Source organism: Muscardinus avellanarius (assembly GCF_963383645.1).
Source record: "Muscardinus avellanarius genome assembly, chromosome: 2".
Taxonomy (NCBI): Eukaryota; Metazoa; Chordata; class Mammalia; order Rodentia; family Gliridae; genus Muscardinus; species Muscardinus avellanarius.
Window position 1 is genome coordinate 34,732,933 of NC_137787.1, and position 24,782 is coordinate 34,757,714.

Genomic DNA, 24,782 nt, shown 5'->3' on the forward strand with positions numbered 1-24,782 from the left:
TAAATTCGAAAAGCACAAGAGTAAAACTGTGGAGACCAGCTATGACACAGACTGTAGTCTAGGGAAGAGGTGGAAGAGACTAAAATTTGCTTTGAAAAAAGTGAAGTTGAGAAATATTTACAGACTAACATTTGCAAAACCTGACATTGACAGGTGTGGTGGGTGAGAAAAAAGGAGTTAAAAATGATTTCCTCAGGCCACATAGACCAACCATCAAGTAACTGTTTTCTTTCTTCATCTCTTTTCCCTCCATCTCTTTTGCATTAAGGTACTAGAATAGATAGCTTAGACTGAGTTAACATTTGGACATCTGAGATACAAAAAAAAAAGACATTTCTTCAGCCTCAGAAATCATTGCAAAGAAAACATCAATTGGTTGGGAGTTGAGTGGGAACAGGTGGCTCGCGGGAGCTTATCCAGTGTTGCTGCTCTTCAGAAGGAAGAGGCAGCGCTGTCTCCTGAAACTGTCTTCCTTCATACAGCATAACTGACTGAGGTAACTGGAAGTTAGTTTTCCCTTCTGTCATCATGGGGCCTCCAAATTCAGAGCCTAGCATTGAGATTGATTGGATTTCTTCTGAGCCTACTGAACCTCAGCATTTTGTAGTGGAGAACTTTCTCAAGGAGGAGAAATCCAAGACTCCTGCATCAAGGTTGGGTTTTACATATTTAGTAACCTCTTGGTTGATGGTGTAGCCAAGAACTGAGCAACGAAAGAAAAATATCTTATGAGTCTCTGTGCTAAGATTTTGTTGGGAGTTTGAACACTATTGGTTTTATGTCCATTTGACAAAAAGGAAGCATCCAATTTATCTGATGACATTTACTTTTCTCTCCCATGTGATCACAGATTGTGTGTATGTGTATATGTGTGTATGAGAGAGAGAGAGAGAGAGAGAGAGAGAGAGAGAGAGAGAGAGAGAGAGAGAGAGAGAAGAGGTTGGGGGACAATGAACACAAGAGGGGGTTTCTACCTCTGAGATATACCCCCAGCTTTATTTCATTTTTTATTTTAAACAGGACTTTGCTAAGTTGCTGAAGCTGACCTTGAACTGCAATGCTCTTGTCTCAATCCTCCTGTCTCAGCCACCTCCCCACCAAGTACTGAAATTTACACGCATGAGCCACCATACCCATCTCAGATCATTTTTTTAATTGGACCTTAAACATGTGTGCTGTAATTTAAATCATTTACTTACTGTCTGCTAATGTGTGGCTAAAAGCCTCCTCATTTAGAGTTCAAGCTGAGTTCAGAGTTGGCTGGTAAGACTCTTATTTTTAATGTTTATATCCAATATCATTTGCTCTTGCCTTGTTTCAAGTGAATATTCAAAAGAACCAGAGTGAGAAACTACCTCAGAGGACCTCAAAATCTCTATCTTCTTTGGAGGGACACTGAATGAAAACATTATTTGGATGATAAAGATAACCGGTTACTCTAAGTGATATTAAATGTGTGTGCTTATTATGACCTCCAATAGACACAATACTTCTGATTCCTCTTATTTTCTCTTAATGCATGTGTGTGAAAACACATGCCCCTCACTCTATAGGACTGGAGTACAAGACATAGATAAGCAAAGCAACTGATAACCAGAATATCAAATGATGCTTGGTATGGGTATGTATTTTCAATTCTCTGGGCTTCTGGAAATTCATAATACTTCAACTAATTTAGGAGATATTGTACATTTTAAGGACATATCTAGGCTCAGAAGAAACTAGAGAAATATTTAGCTTCCCTGCACTGACTTCTGTTTGATTCCTTTTTGCTTTCTGGATCATGTTGGTAGAAAGCATCCTTTTTAGCCTACTTTTGTTTTAGCAGCCCCATACTTTTCCCTGTAAATACTGAATTTTCCTTCTCATGAGTGGTTAGGCCAAGTCCACCTGGGTCAAACCTACTTAAGTTAAAAGATAAATTGTCAACCTACCAATTGTATTTGCTTACGGAATCAAGAGGTTGGCTTGGCTGACTTCTCTGAGTTGACAAGTTGTTTTGATGATGAATTAGTGCTTTGCTTTTCAAAGCCTTTCCTAGCTGCTAAACCAGCTAAAGGTGTGGAGACAGGAAGCAGTAACCTCAAACCTCTTTCCCTCTTGACTCCTGCTTGACAACAGGCAACATAAAGGGTAAGATCAGAGGTACTTATCTGCCGCTTAGGAGCAAGGCAGTGAGAACTAAAAAGATGTCCCACAGATAATCAGTGAATCTTCTGATACAGCCAACTTCTGGAAGATTGAAAATTGCTAGTGCTTCCATGAGAATGGCGTGGGGAGGAGGAAAAAAAAAAACTCTTTCCCTTTTTGCCTAGAAGTAGGTCAATGACTATATTTAGTAACCAGATTAACCCTCTGCACAGGTGCAGTGGAAAACCACCTCTAAAGTGTAGTTCCCAGCATTAAAGAACTGACTTAAAAAGACAGCCCTTCTTGGTTCAGTGAATACTTGGATTCCCAAAGAAGATGAAGCTTAAAAATACAATGTGAGAAATACATTGGCTTAAGTTAGTCACTATGGCCCACATTCATAGAGCTATAAGATGTTTTATTTTATCTCATCTGCCATCCATCTGAATCTGTGAAGTAGACAAGACAGTCATCTCTTTATACCATTTTACAGTTGGGGAAGTGACGTCAAAGAGGTAAGTTGCCTGAAGTTACAGGACACATAAATGGCCCTTGAGACTTGAGCTCATGCCTCAAGTCATATTCTGATCAAGGGTTCTTTTCCCTCCATCACACTAAGTCAAAATTTCAACAGGATTTCAGTAATTTATTCTAAATCTCCTCAAGGCTGGGCTTGATGGAGAGGGCGGGACCAGGTGTCTCCAGTGACTTAGGGAGAAGACCGTAGAGTAGGGGAGAAAATGGAATGGGAAGAGGATTGAAGCAAGATATATTTCATTTCCTCCACCATTTTGATGGAGTCCCATCCTGGCCAGAAAACAATCAGCTGGAGGGAAAGTTGGAGATGATCTAAGCCAGTCCCTTATTTTACAGAAAAGACAACTGAAAATCAAAGGAAGAAAGGTCACACAAATAACTGAAGAACTAAGATGCAAGGTAAAAAACAAATTTATTCATTTGATGAGACTGAATTGATTTCATGCCCATACACATCTATCTATCTCTATCTATCTACAGAGAGATAGATAGATATAGATAAATTAGATAGATGATAGATAGATCGATAGATAGATATTTTGGTGGTACTGGGGGCATTCTACCTCCAAGCTACACCCCCAACCTTATTTTTTATTCTTTATTTTGAAACAGGGTCTCACTTAGTTGAAGAACCCTCATTAAGTTGCTCAGACTGTCCTTAAACCCTTTATCATCCTGTCTCAGCCTCCCAGGTACTGGGAATATACATGTGTACCACCATGCCTGGCTTCATGCTCATATTTAAAGGAATTGTGTTTCCAATCATTTTTGCATCAACTATGCATACAATAGTTTCTTCTTATCTGTGATTTTTCTTTCTGCAGTTTCAGCTACCCACAATCAACCACAGTCCAAAAATATAAATGTAAAATTTCATAAATAAGCAATTCATAAGTTTAAATATTTTGTATACAAAATGAGTAGCCCAATGAAATCCCATGTCATCCCACCTGAACATGAGTCATCCCTTTGCCCATCATATCCATGACATACATGCTACCTGCCTGCTACGTCACATATTTGCCCATGTTGAGGTCATCCATTATTTACCAAATAATGGCCCTGACTTGCAAGAGTAGTGATGTTGGCAACTTGAATATGCCAACAGGAAGCCATGGAGTGCTTCCTTTCAATGAAGAAATGGAAGAAAAGAAAAAAAATCACATGTGGTTGCTAAGATACAGGGTAAGAATGAATCCTCTACTGATAAAATTATGAAGAAGGAAAAATAAAATCATGTTAGTTTTACTGTTGCACCTCAGACTGCAAAAGTAACAGCCAGAGTGCATAAGTGCTTACTTAAGGAAGAAAAGGCATTGATTTATAGGAATTGGTATTACCTGAGATTTGAGACTTCCACAAGGGGTCTTAGAACACATTGCTTGTGAGTAGAGGGGACTAGTCTGCATAAAAAAATTTTGTTTACAATTTGAAAGACTTTTTAAATGTCATATACAGATCTCAAAGAATGTCTACAGGCAATATAGTCACATGAAATGGCTCTTATAAATTATTTTTAAAGCATAAACAGTAATTGTATTGGCCAGGTATGGTGGAGCATGCCTGTAATTCCAGTATTAAAAGGCTGAGATAGGAGGAGCACAGGTTCAAGACCAGTTTCAGCAACTTAGCAAGACTCCTAGCAACCTAATGAGACCCTATTTTTTTTAAAAAATAATAAAAATAAAAAAGGCTAGAGTATAGCTCAGAGGTAGAATGCCTCTGGGTTTCATCCCCAGTACTACACACACACGCGCGTGCGCGCGCACACACACACACACACACACACACACACACACACACACAAACAATCATACTGCTGTAGCTTTTTCTTTTGAGCTTGTCCAGGTATATAAAAAGAACATTAGTTGGCACATAAAGTTACTTTCAGTCCAACTTTTACTGGGAAAATTCTTAATGTCAGGACATTTGTGAATTACATTTGCTTGTTGTGTTTAGATTGATAACATTCCATCTTGCCTTTTCTGTATCATAAGCACCAAAGAGAAATAAAATTGCACAAAGAGGCTGGTGGAGCTGAGATAGAGTAAGTAGCACCCCAGGCTGAAGTATGCATTGAGAAGTGAAAAAAAGCCATTAGAAAGGTAGACTAGATGTTTAATTAACAACTGGATTTTCCTCCAGAATTTTTAAGAACTTTATCAGGTTCTATTTTTGCACATCAAAGTCAGAGTTTCTTCTGCAGTTGAAAAAAGCAGGTTATATGATCCTAATCATGTTGCTTCCTCTTTTAATTCTGACTGAACAGAATTTAACATGTTACATAGGAACCAAAGAAAATGAAAGCTTTCTACTTTCAACCATCTCTCCCTAGGCTGTTGATGAGAAAATCGTGAAGTTGATTTGCCCTGGCACTGAACACCTCCCTCCTGACCACAGAGCTGGTTTGGTTACTGTAACTTTCCTCTGAGTACATTTCCTGTTTGGGCCTAGGATACACTTCAACACCTGGCCATCTGACCATTTGCTCCTCCTCAGGCTCCATAAGGGGCAGGCTTCCCTACCAGCTAATCCAGTGTTTGCTCTGGAACTTATAAGATAAATTAATTCTCTGGGAACAAAGAGAGATTCAATAGTTCTGATAATTCTAGCTGGTGATTTGGCTTTCATTTGGATATCAGAAGAAAAGAGTACAAGCCAGGCAGGGTAATACAAGCCTATAAGCCCAGTACTTGGGAGGCTGAGACAGGAGGATCACAGGTTCAGTGACAGCCTCAGCAACTTAGCAAGGCCCTCTGCAACTTGGGGAGATCCTGTTTCAAAATACAAAATAAAATAGATTGGGGGTGGGGAGTAGGTCAGAGGTAGAATGACCCTGTGTTCAGTCTCCAGTACCACAAAAAATAAATAAATAGAAGAGTAAAAAACATTCACCAGACTGTAGCAACGTTTGGCATCCTCTTTAATCTACTAATAAGATTAAAAGCAAATCTACTAAATGACCTATCATGCATTGAATGGCCAGACTCATTGAAATTCATGTTAAAATGAAAAAAAATGAGGTTACAGTTTCAAAATAACTTTGTGGTCATTTCATCTCATTTTCTGCTGACTTATCTCGAAACTCTTTCCATCTTTACAGAGAACAGCGATTTCAGGACTATTTCTCTAAAAATAAAATAATAAGGCATTGAATAAGCATCAAATACATGCATATATGTGGTCTCATTCAGGACTCCAACAGAAAACAGATGGCATGCTCAAAATCAGGCAATAGTAGGTGGGTTTATTTATGAAAGCTGGTTGGCAAAGGTATGGAGACTGCAACGCCTCAATGCATACATGGAGACACAATGAGAGAGGCAATGGGTAAACACCTATGGTTTGTGGAAGCACAGTGATGACACCCCTTAGATCCAAAGGGGTAAAAGGACCAGAACCAGAAGGAAAGAGAATTCTAGGAGGAGTCTCTGTGATAGAATCATGGCCTCTGTTGAGAAAAACAATCAGACAAGTGACCGGCTCTGCATTATATGTCCTAACTAGCAGCTCTATGAAGCACATTCACTCTTATTGACAGGACATGTGATTTTTAAACAAAATCTAACGATATTTTAATTAAAACAATAAAAGATTACTAGTAACAATAAAAATTGAAATAGAAGTCTGCTCAATGAATTTACTGAACAAGTTACTCTTGGCCAACCCTAAAGCCACACCCTTAATCTGTGTTCCTACACAAGTACACAGTATAGTACTAAGGACATCTGTCCTCATCCTTTTCAAATATTGTGCTGCGTGCAAGTATCAGAAAGTTTTTCAGAGGTCTAATAGTTCACTAGCAAAAATTTCCATCTGAACACTGAGACATAAGGCATTCATCTTTTAGAAAATCATCAAAACAATGAATATTTTCTAAAAAGAAATTGTGATTGGTTGTCAGAGAATTGTTCTGCAATATTCTTTCCATGAGGAGGTCATTCATTCATTTAGAAATTAAATAAAAATATCTAATTTATTTGGTTCTCTGAAGATAAAAATATATAAAAGACAGAGCTTTGTCCTCCTGGGAGAAATCCTAAGGCAGGTACAACTCAGCTGCACTCAGAACCACGCATCTGGGCCCTACAAAGGGTCAGCCACAGCCACATGAAAGAGACTTTGTTTCCAGATGTGATTACACTGGAGACTTTTTGAATGGTCTAGCCTTTAGCTGGGCTGTCTGGCCAAGAGCAAATTAAGACAGGCTAACATTAAGAAACTGACCTTATTGTAAAAGTTTGTTGGGAACTAGCAGAGTAATTTACTTATGTGTATGTGGGACAGGGAGATATAAATAGAGCCTTTAATGCCAAGAAAACACACATGGAGCCAAGAGTGGTGGCACACACCTATAATCCCAGTACTTGGGAGACTGAGACAAGAAGCTCACAGGTTTGAGACCAGGCTCAGCAATAGTGAGATTCTTAGCAATCTAGCAAGACCCCATTTTAAAATTTTTAATAGAGAGGGGTTTGGGGTATAGCTCAGAGGTAGAACACCTCTGGGTTCAATCTCAATCCCCATTAACATACACACACACACACACACACACACACAGAGTATAGACCCACAGACTTTGGCAGGAAGGCAACCATACATGGTGAAGACAGCCAAGGTAAGCTCAGTGCACACTGGGGAGGGTGAGCATACCAGTGAGGAGTGGCCTGGCAAGGACCATTCAAGAGGCTGTTTCCATAGCACCCGTGTGATCTTTGAGGCCTGAACTGTGGGATGAGAGGGGTGGATGGTGCTCTGCGGTATACAGTGATGGAATGGAAATCAACACTCTCCAACTGAAACTCTTCAACACACACTCATACAAGTGTAGGGACAACTATTCACAGCCCCAACCATTCATGGCTCTGGATTTTTCTCTTATCTCCTAATGCCAGATATATACTCTGACAGGAAAACATGGCAGACCACCTTATGTGAAAGTGGATCCATACCAAAAGCTACTGACACACTCCCCACATCAAACTTTACCCTGGAAGTTGCCGATAGTCCAAAGAATAGGTACACAGAGATTTATAGATTTCAACATAAATATTTAGACAGTAGTTCAATTAACAGATCAAAAGAAAACTCATAGTTATAAGGAAATATATTCCATAAACATATTCTCTAAATATACTATAATCTGGTAACCAAATTAGGAAACTATATTTTCTTCCAGGCCCACCATCATTCTGAGCCCTCATTCAAAACAATGCTACAAAAAACCCCAAAAATATGTGTTTCCTGTCTGTTTCATTCTCCTTAAATCTTATACCTTTGAAGAGCTTCCTCAGGACTATATTGGCATATACAGAGTCTTGTAAGTGTCATGGCCTGGAAATTTCAAAATAACTACTCTAATGGATCTTATCAATACATATAAAAAATAGGAAACAGAAAAGACAATATTACCCCCAAAAGTATTATATCTATTTCTTAGCACATTAGCATCTAAGATCCTGGTTATAAATCTTTCCAAGAGATTACAGAAACAACTGGCTTGCAATTATTTGTATCTGTTCTATCAAATCCTAAGAATGTCCACAAGGTGGTAGAGTGGTTGAGTTCTCCTATTAGAGCTGATAAAAATATGGCACTTTTATAAGTCCATTTTAGAAGCATTTCTAAGCCAAAAAGGAAGAGGAGGAGGAGGAGGAGGAGGAGGAGGAGGAGGAGGAGGAGGAGGAGGAGAAAATGATGGGAAATGTCCTCTAGTTCAACCCTTCATATATCAGATGAAGAAACTGAGGCCTAGAAAAATTATGTCACAGTGTGACAGACTGAAACTCTTGACCATGTCTCCCTACCTTGAGAAATCCTTGGCTTAAGCTTTTGAGTCTGAAAAATAAGACATTAAAAAGTCAGACTTGGTCTCCCCAAGTCAATGGTCAAGCAGCCGCTTCCTCATCCCCAAATCCATAGAGAGATGCTGAGATTAGCATCTCTGACTGGAAATTGGAACCCTGCCCCTGATGTCGGGCAGGGTTGGTTTGAACCTCATGGCCCTTGTTATCTCAGCCACAAGTTGTCAAGCCCCATCACAGTGTGCTTTTATGAGTGTTCAAGCATGAATTTAAAGTGCTCAAGGACTAACTCCTCAAAGTCACAGTATCTATTATCCCACTAGCCTGGTTGACATAGGTTGAACACTAAGACCTATCCTGAGAAGATTAAACATGTATACACACACATTTAACAAAGCAATCTTTCATCTCTGGTCAAATGACCTAGCTCCATCAGAACATTTATGTGGTCTTTGAGGCCCTTCTCTTCTTCTCCATCTTCTTAAAGATTTGTCCTCCTCTCTATAATACTTCATTGCCTTGAGAAAACTGCCCCCATCCTTTTCCTCTCCTTTCCTATTAGCCTTTGCTCCTCCCAGCCCTGCAATCACACACACACACACACACACACACACACACACACACACAAACACACATTCAAGTCAAGCACTTTGCTCCTTCCACATGTCAAACATACTGAGTTATTCTGTCTGCAGACACTTATTACATACCTATAATGTACAAAATGCTATAATAGGTGTTTTAGGAAGTATGCGTTCCTAATCATCTTCACCTTACATATCAATTTCTTCTTCTCCTTATCTCTGCTTTGTCCCTTCCACTTTTTCTCAACCCTGTGAAGTCTTATCTTCCTTCCCTATGGCTCTGCCTGAACTCAAAATCCCACTAGTCTGCTCCCCAAGCCATTATTCACCTGTCTCCCCCTCTTACATTAATACCATTAACCACTGTTTCTTTGGAACTCTTCCCTCCTGTGACTTTAGTGACATGCCTTATTCTCCCTGCCCTCCCTCTCATCACACAGTCTCCTCATCAGCTCACCACCCTCTTCAGCTGACTCCTAGCCAGGGGTATCTTCCAGATTCAGTCAGCGCTCCACTTTTCTAGTTATACCCTCTTTTTTCAACTAGCCACCCATCCCATGCCTTCGGCATCATCCCAAAGACAAAGATTCCTCAGTATTTTCTTCTTATCCAGTTCAACCACTTCAAAATGCCTTGAAAATAAAGTTTAAACTTCTGTTATCAGTAATCAGTGGCCTGTTTAATTCATTCCACCCTGCCTCTCCAGGTCTCCCACACCTTCTGATCTGCTCTTCTAAGAATGTGAAAGATCACTTTTGGAAGTATGGCCATTTTGATGATATTTATTCTGCCCATCCATGAACATGGAAGATCTTTCCATCTTCTAAGGTCTTCTTTGATTTCTTTTTTCAATGTCTTATAATTTTTTTGTGGAGATCTTTTTCCTCCTTGGTTAAGTTTATTCCTAAATATTATTTTTTTGTGTGGGATATCCTGACTGGAAGTATTTTCTGGATTTCTTTTTCAGTGGATTTATGGTTAGCATACAAAAAAGCTTCTGATTTTTAAAGATTGATTTTATATCCAGACACTTTGATGAATTTGTTGATCAGTTCTATAAGCCTTTTGGTAGAGTTTGTTGGGTCTTCTAAGTATAGTATCATGTCCTCTGCAAAGAGTGAAAGTTTGAGTTCTTCTTTTCCTATTTGTACTCCTTTGATTTCCTTTTCTCGCCTTATTGCTCTGGCTAGAGTCTCAAGTACTATGTTGAAAAGAAGTGGTGATAATGGACATCCTTGTCTTGTTCCTGTTTTTAGGGGAAATTCTTAGAGTTTTTTTCCCATTTAATATCTACCCAAAAGAATGGAAACCAAACTACCAAACTGATACATATGTATCTATGTTCATAACTGCACAATTCACCATTGCCAAACTATGAAACCAGCAAAGATGTTCATCAACAGATGAATGGATTACAAAACTATGGGATATGTACACAATGGAATTTTACTCAGCCATAAAGAAAAGTACAATTATGTCATTTACAGGGAAATGAATGGAACTGGAAAACATTATGCTAAGTGAGATTTGTCAGTCATGAAAAATAAAAAGTCATATGCTTTCCCTAATATGCAGAATCTAGGGAGGAAATGGGTCATAGAGGAACTCTAGATGAACAAGGAGATACTATAGATGAGCAAATAAGGCGACCTAACTAGGGGATGGGGGAAGAGAGGGAAATTCTCCAATCCACATGATGTATATTAACAAACATATCAAAGTCAATAAGCCAAACATAAGAAGGGAGGGGGGTAAATAGAATGGGAATTGGGTAAGGGCTAATTGGGTGATTAGGTGATGTGTGCATGTATGCCTCCACCATCTTGTACCTCATTAAGATGTATGACTACAATGCACCAATAAAAAATTTTTTTAAAAGGATGTGAAAGAGCATCCTGATCTCGTTTCCTTAGTGATACTACTTCTTCCTCAGGCAGCATAGATTTGGTCAGAGCATGAGCTCTCGGGAGCATCACTCTGGATTTCCATATTTATTTCAGCTATGGATGCAGGATAGTTGCTCTACTGCCAGATGTTTCAATTTCTCTATCTTAATAGTAAATACTTCATAGAGTTGGGGGAAAGAGCAAATTATTTAATCCAGGTATAACAGAAAAATCCAGGTATAACAATGGCACAATATAAGTACAAATAAAATATTATCTAGAAGTTTTCATTAATAACATTATCCATTCCATCCTACCCACCATTAAAGTAAAGCTCAATTCCCAACTCTCCAAGAGGACTTTCCATTCTACCTCTCTCGTGCGTGCATTCTCTGTCTCTCTCACTCTCTGTCTCTCTCTCTGTCTCTCTCTCTCTCTCTCATGTGTGTGTGCGTGTGTGTGTGTATGTGTGTGTGTGTGCACACGCGCAGACATGAGTGTGTGTTATTGGGGATTGAACCCAGGGGCATTCCTCCTCTGAGCTACACCCCCAGTGCTATTTTATCTTCCATTTTCAAACAGGGTCTCACTAAGTTGCTGAAGCTGACAGCAAAATGCATAGGAGACATTCCAAATTACAAGAATATTATGTGAGAAGTCTTTAAGGCATCAAATAGCACCATGGGTGGGGGTCAGTGTCAAATTTATCATTTACCTATTTCCAAATGTTGAATACTGTTGGATATAGTTTTCTCCACTAAGTCATAAAGTTCATAAAAGCAGAGAGAACTCATAATTACTCAAGCAGTTATTCTGTGCTATCTTTATATTTCTTTTCCTCTTTTTATATCTCCTCAGACTCCAATAGAGATTAAAACATAAAATATGCTTAATATTTGTGAAAGTGAGCTACACTCTCATAGGAACTTTTATTGTGAGTCCACAGTAAAGGTAGAAGTTTCCAGAATCCTCCTCAAGGATGTAGATCTTGTACCAAAGATGTAAAGCGAGTGGCAGGTAGATGTGGATGAATAGAAAGATGGGGAGAGTGCATTCTAAGAGGGAAAGCACCCCAGGAACATCATAGAGAAAGAGGACAGGTTTGTGGAACAGTAGAGAAAGATGCAATATTGGAGTTCAGCTTTGTATAAGAGGAGACCAGCCTGAAGGAATCCAAAAATGCCAGGAAACTTTGCAACATCATCTCATTTTAATGTGCTTTTATTGGTGCATTATAGTCTCACGTCATATTGTGAATCGTGTTGACAATGACATACATGTGCACAGCACTTGGTCCCTCCCCACCTCATTTTCCCCTTCCCAACCCAGAGTACTGAGAATGACATTGGTATATTCACATATGTACACATAGTTGATGATGGAGCTTCCATTAATAAACCTCAGGATTTCTCTTCCCCTTTCCTTAAACCTCTTCCCTGGCTCCCCTGCAGTTTCTCCTTCATTACCTGGAGTCTCCCTAAGTATCCCAATTACTCCCTAGCTTGCACATATTAGAGAAAATATATGACCCTTCACTTTCTGTGACTGGCTAATCTCACTTAACATAATGTTCTCCAGGTCCTTCCATTTTCTTGCAAATGATGTAATTTCTATCAGTGCCTTCTAGGAACCATCAACCCTCCCATCTCTAAATATCTGTAGTTGAATTTTCTGGATGATTCTCTTTAAAACTGTTTTCCATAAAATAAATTAATGTGAAAACTATTCACAATGGTCCTAAATTAAAATGAAAAAAAATTCTAGAAAGATTTCACAATCCTCATTTTTACTTCCTTGAATCTCAAAGTGGAGTTTTCTATCTGCCACAGAATTCAGACTAGTGTCTGGCACACAGAAGACATTCAATACATACCTGTTGTATGTTGAGCATATTAATAAGGACCTGCCTTGTCGAAGCACAAGAAGGAGCAAGAACCTACTAATACCCTGGCTTAGACCCCAGGATTCTCAGGGTGGAAGTCTCATGTGTGCCCAGTATTACCCACTCTCTGTGGGAGAGTCTGTGGATCATAAACAGAATCTTGCTGGTTTTAAATGACATGGCCTTATTATTAGTAGTGTTCAATATCAAAGAAAGTCACCAAGTCCCACAGAAGCTGAAAATACAGCTAAGCTATGTTCTGATACATCATAGTGTGTCAAGTACCCCTTGTCAATAAAAACACAATCGTCTGCCTTCTAAGAAATACCCAGTACTCACCTACATTCTCAACAAGAGAATGTACGTCATCTTTAGAATGAGGAACATGTCCAACAAGGGAATATACGTCATTGTTTGAATGAAGGATATGTCAGATATCTGAATACAGCATTCAGATATCTGAGTGAATTAGTGGCTGATAAGAGGAGTTACTGGTATAATCTGCACACTATACTGTGAATTGCAAGCCAACTAGATGATTCAGAGGCTGTGGAAAGGTGCTCACCATTAAATCAGATACCAAAAGTGAACTGTGAGTAATTCTGAATGACACCATCAGGAACCATTAACCCTGTACCTTGTCAGCCAGAGCCCTCAAGATAATGAAGATGATGACAAAGAAAAAGATAATGACTCTAAAGGTGATGTTGAGATTAAGGAGCAGCCAAAGTTAAGTAAGGAATTCACCACCTTGCAGCTTCTCTTCTAACAAGACAACATAAATACTCGTAATTTGCATGGTGACATATAAACTAAGTTAAGATGCCGATGAAAACAGATAAATTAGCTGAGCATCATGGCACACAACTATAATGGCAGTACTTGGGAGGCTGAGACAGAAGGTTCAAAGATTCAAAGACGGCCTCGGCAACTTAGTAAGACACTTTTAAAATTAAAAGTAAAATAGGGCTGGGGATGTAGCTTAGAGGTAGAATGCCCTTGTATTCAATCCTCAGTACCAAGGAAAAAGAGGAGGAGGAAAAGGAAGAGGAGGAGGAGGAGGAGGAGGAGGAGGAGGAGGAGGAGGAGGAAGAGGAGGAGGAGGAGGAGGAGGAGGAGGAGGAGGAGGAGGAGGAGGAGGAGGAGGAGGAGGAAGAGAAGGAATCAGGTAAATTACTAAGACCAAAGAATGGAGGAGGAGAAATCAGATAAATTACTAAGGCCAGAGAAGTCTGAACTTTATATTTCAAACAGAAAGCAGCTGGTAATTGTTGGTCCAGTCCAGCATACCACTCTTCTAGTGTTCAGTTATCAAAATGAGAGCGACAAGCAAAGAGTTAGACACCCACTCTGCAAAAGCTTTCCCCTGCCAAGCATTGGTTGAACCCAGGAGTGCTCTATCAATAAGCCGCGTCCTTTTATTTATTTATTTATTTATTTAGTGTGTGTGTGTGTGTGTGTGTGTGTGTGTGAGAGAGAGAGAGAGAGAGAGAGAGAGAGATACTGGAGGTTGAGCCCAGGGGCATTCTACCTCAGAGCTACACCCCCAGCCTTATTTTTATTCTTTATTTTTAAGTAGGGTCTCACTAAGTTGCGGAGGGCCTCAGTAATGTAGGCTGGCCTCAACCCTGTGATCCTTTTGTCTCAGCCTCCCATGTACTGGGATTACAAGCACACCACCACTAGCTCTTTTTTTTTTTTTTTTTAGACAGATAAGTTTCTAAGGCTGGCCTCAATATGTGCCACCAAGCCTGGCTTGTAAACACTTCTACGGGTCCTGGGTGCCTTCCCTCTAGCTTCAGATACTTGTTCTCATGCAACAATTTTTAAACTAAAAGCTCTGGCTGTGTTGGGCAGGGGAAGGTTTGTTGTTTTTTGTTGGTTGGTTGGTTAGTTGGTTAGTTGGTGGGTGGGTGAGTTGGTACAAACACCCTATCACTGACCAAAAAAAAAGAGTTCATGAAATCACCATAAAAGAAACACACAGGTTATTTCCACACAGTTTAGAAAATCAGAGACTCCTCCAGTCAGTCACAAAGCCACCCACATGTCGTCTTCCCTGATGTCTAGCTAATCTCTCTACCGAAAAGTTCCAACCTCACTGAGTAAATTTCTTGAAAAAAAATGGCAAACAATAATTTATCAAAAATGAAAATATTTTATCACTTGCAACAACTGTAAAGTAATTGTGCTTTGTGAGGGAACCTGCCCTCAGAGTTTTATACAAGAAAGTCTGAAATGAATTATGATCCTCATCGATGCCTTTACTGGTTAAGACAAAGAACTATTGTTGTAAAGTTGATAAACCACAAAGAGAATTTTCTCTGGGATGTCGGTGCCCTAAAATTTTCATTTTGTAAATGTCAAAACGCTGCTTGCAGAAAATATTTGGAGGAAGATATCCATACATGATAAATGCCAAATGATAATCAGAGGGCATTTCTCTACTCATGAAAAAAAAAGAAAGAAGAGAGAAAAGGAGGCAGCAAGATGCTCTCCCTACCTTTAGCAAAGGTTAGAATTGCAAGCACTTCAGAGTTATGATCGCAGATTCATTTCTATTCTGTTGCAATGACTCATTCTACTTCCTGGAATTGATATATTGATATTAATTTTACAGTCCTTGCTATAAAAGTCCTTGCTGGATGGTTGTCTTAAAATATAAAAAGGTGGTATATTATTTTAGGGCATGGTCGCAGAGTACAATAAATCCTTAAGCAATATCCATATTTTTAAGTACCCATCAAATTTATTTCAACTGACAAAATACCAAGTCAATTTTTTTAACAACCAGAAAAACTGACTATAGTGTATTGGAGGTCCTGTAAATCCAGAAGTCTGTTGATTACATTGCATTTTTTATTGTTCATCTTCTTTACCATACTACTGCAAGCCCAGCCCCAGAGAAACACTTAACTGTGAGAAGCAAATTACTTCTTTCTGTGTATAACTACCACAGAGGAGCCGTTTGCTGATGATAAAGTTTTTAATTACTTTGCTTTATTGACATGACTTTTTATTAAATGCCAATAACTTTCCTGCCTCCTATAATTCTCTTGGAAAAAGAAGTGGTGAGGGACTGCAGCAGCACTGGAGAAATCAATTGTGTCCAAACTGGTTGCTTTGACAGTTTATTTGCTAAGGTTTGAGGAGAAATGAAAAAACAAAAGTCTCGTGGAAAAGTGGTGGTGTCGTGATTTTTGTCTTTATCCTGGATAGCCAGCTTGTTGAAAAATGACCAATGATGGGTGAAAAATATATGACTGATGCCTGATATTGCCTACATACTCTGTCTACCATCAATCACAAATTATTTTCTTTCAGAGGCCTGCGTTTCCTAACTCCACTCGTATTCCAAAGTTCAACAAAATCCTGCCTCACAGACCTCAGTTGCACAAGTATCCAAGTCATGTATAAAACATGTAGTATTAGCGAAGAAATGGTCTAAATTTGTGTGTTCTCACTCTAGATCATAGATCATAGTTCTTTAAGTTAGCCATAAAGATTTTATTTTATTTATTTATTTATTTATTTTGGCAGAACTGGGGATGGAACCCAGGGGCATACTACCTCCGAGCTACACCCCCAGCCCTATTTTTTAGTCTTTTCATTTTTGAAACAGGGTCTCCCTGAGTTGTGAAGAGCCTCGCTAAGTGGCTAAGCCTGTCCGCAAATCGTGACCTCTGGTCTCAGCCTCCCGAATACTGGGACTACAAGGGTGCGCCACCACGCCCGGCTCATAAAGATCTTTTGACAGTGTCATGAAGAATCAAGGGGACCTCGACCATCATAGAGTAAGTATTTCTAGCTGTGCTGCTGTGCTGTGAACTAATGAGTTAGAGCTATTAATGGAAATAAAGAACTACTACATACACATACACAGAGTTCAACATAGATAGAACAGTAGTTTCTCACAGTACTAGAGAGAACCATTACTTTTTCATTACTTTTTTTTTTTTTTTTTGGACTAGGGATTGAGGCCAGGGGCATCCTACCTAGGAGCTACACCCTCGGCCATATTGGGTTTCCAGGCATGTACCATCACACTAAACTGATGACCATAACATTTTGACCAGAGAACTTTCTGATCTGTAATTTCTTTATGGAATAGGACACAGAAAGGGAAATAAAGAGCACATGGAAGACTTTGCACCATTTGACTAGAATGAATCACACATTTTTGTGTTCTGTCATTATCTACCTTCTCATAAGTTGCCTTACTGGAAGAAGCATTTCAGTGAACGCGATCTACTCCTATTCCACCCTACTTCATTAGTGGCCACCCATCCAATCCTAAAAGTTATTAGGAAAGTGAGTTAGCATTTCAAAAGCAAATGTACCTCAAAGTAAGAAAACAAATGCTCCCAATGTGTGAAATCTTCAACTACTTTGAAGCCATGCCCCTTTTAATAATTTCTCTGCAGGAAGAAATACACAGGTCTTGCCAAAAAAAAAAAAATTCTTCAAAAGAGAGTGAATGAATTGGGGACAGATAGTTGTCCACCAAGCATTTTTGTGTATGATGACCAATGTTAAATAGCTTTCAGTCAGGGTGAGGCTTCCCATTTACTAATAAGTGAAGACATTTTAAATATTCTTTACAAATTCTAAGGACACATTAGATATGACATTAAAATTCCCTTTTGAAATAAGTATTAAATATTCTTTTAAAATGTATTTAACAGCTGTGAATGCTCAGTACTAGACACTAGACGGTAACTTGTCCCCAACTCCCGTCTTTCATTATGTTAACGCCTTTCCTAAGTATACGTGGTTTGTGTTCACTGGCACATCAAACAGAAAAATGGATAGATAGGTATGTATAGATTGTATTTCTTCAGGTTGGGAAATTATACTCTTTGCAGTGCATGCTCATGGTGTTTAAAAACAACATCAACAGATAATGCACCACCAAAATAAACGAGAAAGATAATTGAAGATGCTGGTTCTGCGATGTGTCTTTCAGGGAAAAATAACTACCTTACTTAAACATGCCCATTGATTTTTTTTTTAGGCCAATTTTTGAGCCAAGTCAGGGCCCTTTTCTAACTCTGAGAACAAGGTGAATATATATATTACTCCAGCCCACCAAAGTAGCAATCTTTTTCTGTTGGAACTTGTGATTTTCTGAAGATTATTCTACCATGCATTTATCTTGGTCCATGAAATTGCAAATTATATCATGCTGGGTGGAACAGCCTAATGGTCAGGAGCACAAGCTCTAGCATCAGATAATGGTGGTCTGGACCCTGACACCAACTTCTGGGACCTGTAAGTCCTCTGGGAAAGGACCATTTCTACCGGTCAGCCTCTGTCTGCAACAAGATTTGCTGTGATAACTACCTCATAATTATGAGCACAGAACGCTACTTGGAGTGAGTCCTCTGTAAGTGTTAAATGTATCATTTTTTCATTGTCATTATTGGGCATTTAGAAATTTTTTAACTAAATAAACGAATTTCTGCCAACATTAAAAGAAAGCTAACTTAGTAGTATTTGTATTATACTAGCTTCTGCAATGACTCTAGGATTCATTTTAGTACCCACTTAATTCAGGGATATGTAGTTATTAAACGAGCACTGAATTTATTGACCAAGCATTGACCAAGCTAAGCACTGCATGTGAATCATTTTATTTTATCTTCACATTGACCTTGAAATTAAGTTTATGATCATTCCCATTTTACAGTTTATGAAATTTATATTTAGAGAATTTAAATACTAGGCTAAATTAGCTCACAAGAACTGGATCTGTGATGTGAACCCAGGCAATATAAATTCAAAGTTTTCAGAGCTAACCTACTTATAACAGTTTGCTTAAGTTAAAAAAAAAAGATAAACTATACACAAGCTAAAAATTATTGGGTCATTATCTACTAGTTGCTAAATAAAATCCTATTTATTTCTAAAGGTCTCTTGTTAAAATACTACACTGGATTCTGAAAATCAAAGATTCTAACAGGTTGTCATATCAGAGCAGAACTACAGTTCTACTGTGTTCAAATTTTACAGGTTTTTTGAAATTTAAAAGCAAATCATGCTGATTGCAAGAACCCAAAAGAAAAACCAAGAAGGAAGAAATCGAAATTGATTACCTGTGACTTGAATCGAAGGGGAGAAGTTGAGAGCCAAGAGCAGCAGGCTGAGCATCATTGTCCTAGCGGGCCAGGGATGGGCCTCTCTCCCCGAGGAACCCAAGTAGAAAGTGAGCCAGGGGCGCACTGCCAGGCCTCACAGTCTCCTCGACTTGTTTCCCTTAGAGCACATGATCAAGGAAACCACAAGGCAGCGTGACTTTCACACCATATATTACATTGTTTTGATGACTTTAGACTTTTACTTCTTCTAAAGGCAATCCCTTTCTTGTCACTGAAAAAGAGTTCCGGTCACTAGGCGATGGGCTCCTGAGAACTGTTTCCTGTGGACAGGTAATAGAATTGTGAAAAACGGATGCCTGAAGAGTTGACAAGCAAGGTGTTATAGAAAAGGAAAGAAAGCCTCTTGCAGAGGAAAGATTCTCATAGGATGGGGAGAGAGTAGGTCAAACATACAAGTATCACCTGGAGGAGCTGGGAAGATTTTATGAAGGATTTGTGAGTCACTGCATGTGAGTGTTTAAAGGAGTCAAAATGCTAGAGTTTTAACCCTTCTGTGATCACAAGGGAGCTCTCTGGAGGACTGAGCCTGCCCCAACTCTAAGAAGATTGCTGCCCATAAGAAGAGCTGCCACTGCAGGGTCCAGCAGGCCAGGCTCTGCCCTCTGCACCCCCCCCCCCCAGGCCTTTCTGCAGGGAGAGCCATTCCATACACTCTCTTCCGGCTCTTTGGTTGGTATTCTGTACTCAATGGCTATCTCAAAACATCTCAGTAATTTTTTTTCTCCTTTCCTGATTATCTGAGTTTTATATAATTGCCCTAGTTTGTGATTTTTATATATGTTTTTAAGGCAATTTGAATTGCTTTTTGCTCTGACTATAAAAGTAAGATATATTTCATATAAAAATTTAGAAAGTGAAGCCAGGCGTGATGGCGCACATTTATAATCCCAGTACTTGGGAGGCTGAGACAGGAGAATCCAGGTTCGCTGTCATCCTCAGCTACTTAATGAAGCCCTCCACAACTTAGTGAGACACTGTTTCAAAATAAAGAATTAAAAAATAGGGCTTGAGGTATAGTTTGGAGGTAGAATGCCCTGGGTTTAATCCCCAGTACTGCAAAAAATAAAAAAGAAATATAAACATAAAAACAAAATTTATTTACAATCTTACCACCCTGATATAAGCACTGTTAATATTCTCATCCATTGCCTTCCATCTATTTGTCTAAGATTTTTATATAATAATATCATATTTTATTTATTTTTTTTTAATTTTATTTTATTGGTGCACTGTATTCATACATCATAGTGGGATACAAACTTTTGTAGACATATATGCACACATCGCCCAGTCAGCCCCCACCCGATCCCCACCCCATTCTCTCCCCATCCCTCCTTCCCATGCTTGGCTTAGTGGTTGACATCTAGTATTATAGCAATTTATCCAAAATTAAAAATGATAATCTCACATAACAGTTTCATTTGTCTGATACCAAGCGTTTGATGATTTAAAGATAGCATTTCAATATTTCTTTTTGCTTTCTTTCTTACTAGAGCATATTTTTTTCTGTTTTTTTAGGTGAAACTATCATATATTTATATATTTATTTTTCAGAAAAAAATCTATCCTAATATGGAATATGAATTCTAGATACCCAAAACGATCTTGAAAAAGAACAAAGCTAGCAGATATATATTTTCTGATTTCAAACCATATAAAGCTACAATAATTGAAACAGTGTAGTACTGTTCTAAAGGCAGATATATAGACCATTGGAGTTAAATACAAGCCTAGAGCTAAATTCTTCCCTATATTGTCAAGTTATTTTTGACAAGGTTTCCACGAACATTTGGTGGTGGAAATAATAATCTTTTAACTAAATATTGTTGAAAAATAATAATTACATGGAAAAGAATAAAATTGGACCTTTACCTAATCCCATATACAAGTATTAACTCAAAATAGATAAAAGACCTAAATATAAATCTTAAGACTATAAACTTTTAGAAGAAAATCTGGGTCATAAAACCTCACAACATTGAAATTGGCAGTGATTTCTTGGATATGATTTCAATGGCACAGGCAACAGAAGAATATACAAACTCCCTAAAAAATAAAAGAAAATATTGTATATCCAAAGACAATGTAAACAGAGTTAAAAGTTACTAATAGAATTGGATAAAATATTTCCAAATGCTATATCTGAAGGTATATTAATATTCCAACTAGAAATCCTAAAAAATAACAACAATAAAGGCAAACAATACAACTTAGAGATAGGTAAAAGACTAACATAAATAATGAATCTCCACAGATAACCAATCTTAGTTGTCTGTTGGATGGAAACTCTTGTTTCTCTGGTTCTGGTGAGTGTTACCTATTTCTTCTTTGTAGTTAATCTCTTTGAGTATTTTCTCTAGCGCTGGTTTTGAAGACATAAATTCCTTCAGTTTCTGTTTGTCATGGAAGCTTCTTATTTCTCCATCTAATTTGATAGAAAGTTTTGCTGGATAGGAAATTTTTGGCTGGAAGTTGTTTTCTTTCAGAGTTTGGAATATGTTACTCCAAGCCCTTCTGGCTCTCATGACTTGGTTTGGGAAGTCTGGAGTGATTCTAATTGGTTTGCCTCTGAATGTCACTTGGCCCTTTGTTTTTGTTGCCTTTAAGATTCTCTGCTTGGCTTCCACATTGGTCATTTTGACAATTATATGGCGTGGGGATCCTCTTCTCTGATCCTGTCTAAAGGGAGTTCTATAAGTTTCCTGGATCTGTGTATCAACCTCTTGCTCTATATTTGGAAAATTTTCTGCTATTACTTCCTTGAAGAGATTGTTGATCCCTTTGGTATCACTTTCTTTTCCCTCCTCTATTCCAATTATTCTTAGGTTAGCTCTCTTAAGATGGGCCCATATTTCTTCAATGTCAGATTCCTGCTGTTGGATATTTTTTTCTAGATTAGAAACTATGCATTCATTTTTGGATTGCTCATCTTCTAAGAGCGAGATTCTGTTCCCCATGTGGTCTAATCGGTTGTTTGTGCTTTGAATTGAGGCCTTTACTTCATTAATTGCATCCTTTATCTCTTTTTGGCTCTCTCTGAGTTCTTTTCGAAGCACCTCTATTATTTCTACAGTTATTTTCCTGATTTGATCTTCTAGAAATCTCTGATTTTCTGTTTTATCAGGTTCTGATGTTGTGGGGTTGTGCACATTCATTGCTCCAGTATTATTCCTCTTTCCCATGATTTCGGAGGTTTGTGCCTTCTCTGGGTTCTTCCCTTGGGTCACTATGGCTTCACTTAAGGTGCTCTGGATCTCGAGTCTGTATTATCTCAGACCCCACTACTCCTTTACTGGGTTGTATCACAGAGTCTCCGACCCAGGGAGTCAATAGAGGCTGCTTTAAACTATGGGGGGTGCCAGGTTGCACGTTCTCCTATGGTGTGTTATCTCTGCCACCACCACTCCCTCACTGGGTCAAGTCCCAGGAGGCCCAATACTGCGATTTCTCCTCTGTGGCCCGCAATTTGACTCACTGTTCTTGAGTACGCAGATGTAGCTGTACTGGACTCGGTGAATTCACTGCTGCTGCCGCCGCCGGTGGCAATATGGCGCCTCTGCCACGCCCTCGGCCATGAGGCTGGCGTATTTTCTCTTCTCTGGTTTTGATTTCCACTCTGAATCCCTGCAGCGTGTGCTGAGCTCAGCCACTGGGAGCTTTAAATGCTGTCTGCGCCGAAAGATCCCGCCTGGCTGTTCCGCAGCAGCTCTCCTGGCTTGCTGTAGCCGTCCGCTGAGTTCGCCGGTGCCGCCGGCAGTATGGCGCTGCTGCCGCGTCCTCGGGCGCGTGTGTCTCCTCTGTGGCCCTGAGCTCTGTTCTCAGTCCGCTTTCTCTCTCGAGCCTGGTGGTTTTTTTTGTTTTTCTGGCGATGGTGTTTTCTGGCTATGAAAGGCGCTCTTTTTGTGGTAATGGAGATTGGTTGTTAGCGGGACTCTTAAGCCCCGCTTTTCTCGGTCGCCATCTTCCCGGAAGTCCTTATTTATTTATTTATTTTTTTGGTGGTACTGGGGTTCCTGGAAGCCCTTCTACCTCCGGGCTACACTCACAGACCTATTTTTACATTTTTATTTGGAAACAGGGTCTCCTAAACCAGCGCGCGTGGCTGGCTTCGAACCTGCGCGATCCTCCTGTCTCTGCCTCCCAAGCGCGGGGATTACAAGCGTGCGCCACCACGCCCGGCATAATATCATATTTTATTTATAGTTTTTAATAGCAATAATGTAGCCGGGCAAAGCCAGCCTCAGCTACTTAGTGAGGCTCTCAGCAACTTAGTGAGACCCTGTTTCCAAATAAAATAGAAAATAGGGAAGTAGGAAGCCTCTGGGTTCCATCCCAGTAACACACACACACACACACACACACACACACACACACACAAATAAAAAAAATAGCAATAATGTAGTGTACATTTCAAAACACTGGAAAAGATTTTAAATGTTTCCAACATGAAAAAGTGATAAATGAGGAAATAGATATGCTTTACATAGATTTAAATATTACATAACATATACATATGTGAAAACATATAGTATTTCAATAATATGTATGATTTTTATGTACAGTTAAAAATAAATTTAATTAACAAAAATACTTAAATCCAAAATGGATGTGGTGGTGCATGCTTGTAATCCCAGCACTTGGGAGGCTGAGACAGGAGGACAGCAGATTCAAGGCTAGCCTCATCAATGTAGTGAGACCTTCACGAACTTAGTGAGACCCTGTTTCCAAAAACATGAAAATAAAAAGGGCTGGGGAAGTATCTTGGAGGTAGAATGCTCCTGGGTTCAATCCCAAGTGCAAAACAAACAAACAAAGAAACAAACCAAAACGTAAATCACATGGGAAAATGTTGGCCTTTTGTAGATATTCTTTAGGAAATGCCTGCTAAGGTCTATTGCTCATTATTTAACTGGATTATTTGTTTATTCCCATTGACTTTTTGGAGTTCCTTATATATTCTGGATATCAAGCCCCTGCGAAATGTAGACAGTCTGTAGATTGTCTTTTTACTCTGCCGTTTCCTTTGTTAATTCTATTTCCTTAATTTTGTTTTTGTTTCCTATGCTTTTGAGTGTCTTCTCCAAAAATTCCTTGCCCATTCTAAATTACCAAGGCTTACGTATTTTTATGAACATCGTTTTAGCTAATGCATACTACCGCATCTTAGCCCTCAGTGTTGTCACTCTTTTGGTGTGCTATCTTAAAATGTTACAGTGATTATCTCCGATGACCTAACTAGAAGTGGAGGCAGCCTTCACATCCCTCCCTCCTGATCCAGTAAGTGAGTATGTTCTGTCCTAGCAGACCCCCTTTGCCTACACTTCAGTGTTCTCACAAACACAGTCTCTGTGGCCCCCACATCGACGCCTTTCAGCCCTTTGAAGCAATTTGTCCTTGAGATCGATTCAGCCACACTTCTGAACTATCGGAAGGGACAAAGTCGTGTGCCGTGTCCTGGAGGACACCCACTTCTAGATTTTAACTCAGCATTCCTGGCTCGGGCCCTCTTGCCCCTCTGATCCTCCATCCAGTTAACGATAGAAGGTCTGTCTTACGAAGGGCCTGATGATGTCTTTCCAGGAACAATTCAAAGACGATAGGATGACTTTCCTAAGGTCATTCCTATGTAGAGCCACCAGACTACCCAGGTCTAAAAAGTCTTACGATACAAAGAAGAATTAGTAAAAATGAGGACTTTCCACAGTTTCCCATGGTTGATAACAAGAAGCTAAAGAGTAACTTTATAATTGTCTTCAAGCATATTAAAGATGATTAAATGGCAATCTAGTTAATATTATAAA

General features: G+C 39.1%; 1 protein-coding gene across 1 annotated transcript in view; it reads right to left on the bottom strand.

Annotated features, from left to right (window-relative positions):
- The window catches only part of CD28 (CD28 molecule), a gene marked incomplete at both ends in the record, with an annotated part of 29,786 nt that extends 10,810 nt beyond the window's left edge, over nucleotides 1-18,976 (bottom strand). The window contains one exon of the mRNA XM_080689013.1: nucleotides 18,919-18,976. Coding sequence (XP_080545139.1) covers nucleotides 18,919-18,976 — 58 coding nt within the window. The remainder of the gene's footprint in view (nucleotides 1-18,918) is intronic.
- Between the last annotated feature and the right edge of the window lie 5,806 nt (nucleotides 18,977-24,782).